This window comes from Elaeis guineensis, chromosome 16, assembly GCF_000442705.2.
Source record: "Elaeis guineensis isolate ETL-2024a chromosome 16, EG11, whole genome shotgun sequence".
NCBI classification, from domain to species: Eukaryota; Viridiplantae; Streptophyta; class Magnoliopsida; order Arecales; family Arecaceae; genus Elaeis; species Elaeis guineensis.
In genome coordinates, this window is record NC_026008.2 from 29,267,875 (window position 1) to 29,271,760 (window position 3,886).

General features: G+C 38.0%; 1 protein-coding gene across 1 annotated transcript; it reads left to right on the forward strand.

Annotated features, from left to right (window-relative positions):
- Window positions 1-202: 202 nt before the first annotated feature.
- On the forward strand, window positions 203-1,056 carry LOC105059364 (histone H3.3). The gene is made up of 3 exons (XM_010942637.3): window positions 203-360; window positions 446-522; window positions 614-1,056. The coding sequence occupies exons 1-3, from the start codon at window positions 289-291 to the stop codon at window positions 873-875; spliced, it is 411 nt and encodes a 136-aa protein (XP_010940939.1). The 5' UTR covers window positions 203-288; the 3' UTR covers window positions 876-1,056.
- Window positions 1,057-3,886: the final 2,830 nt, after the last annotated feature.

Consider the following 3,886-nt stretch of genomic DNA (forward strand, 5'->3'; position numbering starts at 1 on the left):
AAACTCGGAGTTCCAGAGTCTCGCGCTCTCGGCAATCCTAGTCGAAACATTTGAACCAGTCAGGAGAGAGCACACGGATCGTGTGTTTCTTCAAACCCATCCTGGCCCGTCCGTTCTCCATCAACGATCCAAAATCTCCCCCATAGGTAACCGCCCTTCCCACGTCTTTCCCTCCTCCCTCTCTCTCCATATAAGTTCCCCAAGACCTTTATTTTTCCCTTATTCGCCAACCGTGTTGAGAGAGAAAAAGCCCAACCCTAACACAAACACAAGCCTTCGCCCTCTTCAATGGCTCGTACAAAGCAGACCGCCCGGAAGTCCACCGGTGGCAAGGCCCCCCGGAAGCAGCTCGCCACCAAGGTATCATCTTCTCGCCTAAATCGATCTGAGTTTCCAAATTTCCTTATAAATCTCTTAATTTTTTTTTTCCGATTTCTTCTTGAAGGCGGCGAGGAAGTCGGCGCCGACCACCGGCGGAGTGAAGAAGCCCCACCGTTACCGTCCAGGAACCGTTGCCCTTCGGTAATCTTTTGTAACCCTGAAATCCCTCATCTTCTTCCCTTTGTTTGTTTCGATTCTTTCATCTAATTGATGATGATGATGAAAATTTCAGAGAGATCCGGAAGTATCAAAAGAGCACGGAGCTGCTGATAAGGAAGCTGCCGTTCCAGAGGCTGGTGCGTGAGATCGCGCAGGACTTCAAGACAGATCTGAGGTTCCAGAGCCACGCCGTCTTGGCCCTCCAGGAGGCGGCCGAGGCCTACCTCGTCGGTCTTTTTGAGGACACCAACCTTTGCGCCATCCACGCGAAGCGCGTAACAATAATGCCGAAGGACATTCAGCTTGCTCGCCGCATCCGTGGAGAGCGTGCTTAGATCGTGCTGCTTTCCTTAATATTTTGGTTCTTAGTGTTATCAGATCTGTCAACTGCTTGGACTAATCTTATTTTGGTTTAGAGGTATAATGGTTATTTTTAGTACCTATTTAATGACCCAGTTCTGATGTATATTCTTGGATCAAAATCTTGAAATTTGGAATTATGGACAAGGATTTGGTTAATTTTGGTTGTGCTTGGTGTTTCTCTCTCTGTTTTATTTTTTTATAAGCAGGCGTAGTATTAAGATGGGATGAGGAAGATATGACTATTGAAAACTAAATTAAGAATTTTAACTCGGACCCTTGTTAGTGTTTTTTTTGTTTTATTTGTGGTTATATATTTTGTTTAAATGGTTCCTGGGATGGCATAGTCTCCTGTATGCTCACGAATCGCTAATGATGGATCAGTCTCTGTTATGCGTTCGGTGGAAGAATTTTTAGGTGACTTTTGTGAGACGGTTAAGGAGGGGGGAACTTGAGCATGCGGTTTTGGAAAATTGAAATGCTGCTTGGTTGTTTGCGATAATTCTGAAAACGTGGCACGGGGATCGTGTGGTGTGTTTGTTACTTTTTGTGCTTTTATCTGTTATTGAATTTGGTTATATTTCGTGGGAGCGTGGGAGCCTGGGATTGGAATTTTGGCCTCGTAAATGATGTTTAAGAAGGCAATATGGGGAGGAGCGGGATTAGCCGGTTGGGGCCGTCAATACGTGACGGTTATAATCAGGTCGTTCACGCCTGATAGCCCTACAGGTTACTTCCCCTTGTTTTGGAGTTTGGTTTGGCATTCTTTTCCTTTAAGTAGCGTAAGGGATCTGACGCCGTGCTCCTTTGTATCTTTTTCTTTCGATCTGTACATGGAGGCATTATGATTAGTGGATGATATTTTGGCTGTGTTTTTGAGCGGAAAAGAGGTATTTTCTTAAGCGCGGTAATTGTGGATGGTCAGCTTCTGTCACGAACCCATTTGCAGCTATTTAGATTTGTGAGATGCGGTGGGAGGAATGGTGAATATTTTTGGTCTTCTTTTGATTTCTATATTTTTAATTTTTAAGTTTTCTAGCTTGGGATTTTGTTTGTTTTGTATTAAATAATTTTTTTGTTAGTTTTACAAACTTAATTCAGAATTAGTGACGAGGTTTTATGCATTCGTTATCTGCTTGTCCAGATTAACAATATGATCAATCAAACTTTTTATTTTTGTTAATAAGTTGGGCTCTATGTAATTTTAATGATGAAATGGCTATTAGTTTACTGATCTGTATTGGATGAAATTTTTTTATTAGTATTACTAAATTAGTATAAAAATTAAGGATTTTGTTAACAGGTATATTTATTTAATATAAGTTAATATGTATAAAAGTATTTTCCATTAGTTTATTCTGCCCATTAGAGTATAATAATATTATAATAATTTTTATTATATTTTTAGAATCATCATTTTTGTTTTGAAAACTAAGTTGAGTTATTAATGATCAAGCAATTGAAACTTGTGAGACACGGGTGAGAAGTTGCTGACGGATCTGCTTTGCTTGGTCGTGGCCGCGGAAATCCATTCCTTGAACGGGAATATTTAGGTAGGGTTTGGATGTGTTCTTATTTCGGTTTACTTCATCTTATTTTCTCAAATATAGAAAAAAAAAAGTAACAATGGGTTTTATAGATTTAGTAATTTCGGTCAATTCTATATTAATTTAATCTTATTTTCATCTATTCTATTTTAACAATTTATAGTGAATTATCAAATATTTTATTTAAAATTTTTAATAAATATTAATTAAATTTTATTTTAAGTATATAAAATAATATTATATTAAGCGCATCTTATTTTTGATGGAATAATAGATTTTTAATCAAACAGTAATTTGAAACAGACGTGATGAATAACTATTCTTTAAAAATTTATATTTTTATTTTAAAAATATGAAAAAAATAATCAAATATTACCTCAGTGGATTGGAGTATTAAAGAAGGGGGAAGATATTGCTATGATAGGTTCTGGAGGTGTGGCTACATCTCTTTGGAGTAAGAACATTGTAAATATAGGTGGTCTGTTGTTTTTTCTTCAGGCCAATTGTGCTTGACCAACGTGCATGCAGTGAGGGCCAAACCAACCAGTAAAAGATTTTTTTTTTTTTTTTTTCTGACATTGGTAATTTCCATATGATGCTTCAAAATATGATCATATACCTCCAAAATACAAAGAAATAATAGCCACTCTTGACTGTTAACTGTTCTAAGAAGGCCCATGTGGGTATTTAGTCCCAGGGAGGTTTTGGGTATTTGGATAAAATTAAGGAATCTAAATAATATCTTTGCTTCCTACGTAAGATCATAAGCTGTTGCATATTCTGAGTCCCATTTCCATTGAGGTTTGTTCGGAGCTTTACATAGTGATGTAACCTCCGGTTCTTTGGACAGCTTGGAGAGCTAATTCATCCTTGAAAAGAGTTGGACAGCTTGGAGAGTTCACTCATCCTTGAAAAGAGTTGAGAGGCCATCTAAATATGTTTTGCCAGTTTGGATTATTCAAGACTTTTCCAACAGGTGTATTTGCTGATATGTCAACTGTGGGGAAGATTGTCCAGTTGTCATACCACAAGAAAATCTTCAGTCAATTTCCTATCTTGAAGAAAATGCTTTGCAGAAAAAAAGGGACTTCTAAGGAGAGAGTTTGAGTTTACTCTAGGATTTTGATTAGTGAAATGTATATTGTCAATCAATTGTTTTCATGCTGTACTGTCCTTGTTAAAGTATTTCCACTAGTTGATTGGTAGCACTTAAAATATTTCCACATGCCAGTGCACCTTGTTTTCTAAGGGCAACATTTTGTTTTCCATCTAGCTCAGCAGAAGCCTCCATGACAAGTTTCAGTGCCTCTCCATAAGAAAGCTCGGTGGAGCAATGTCTTCAATGACCCAAGAAGATGCAGCAAGGGTTGACATCCAATATGTTGGGATTGCTTGAGTACAACATTTACTAGAACGAGTCTTCCTCCCAAGGATAAGGT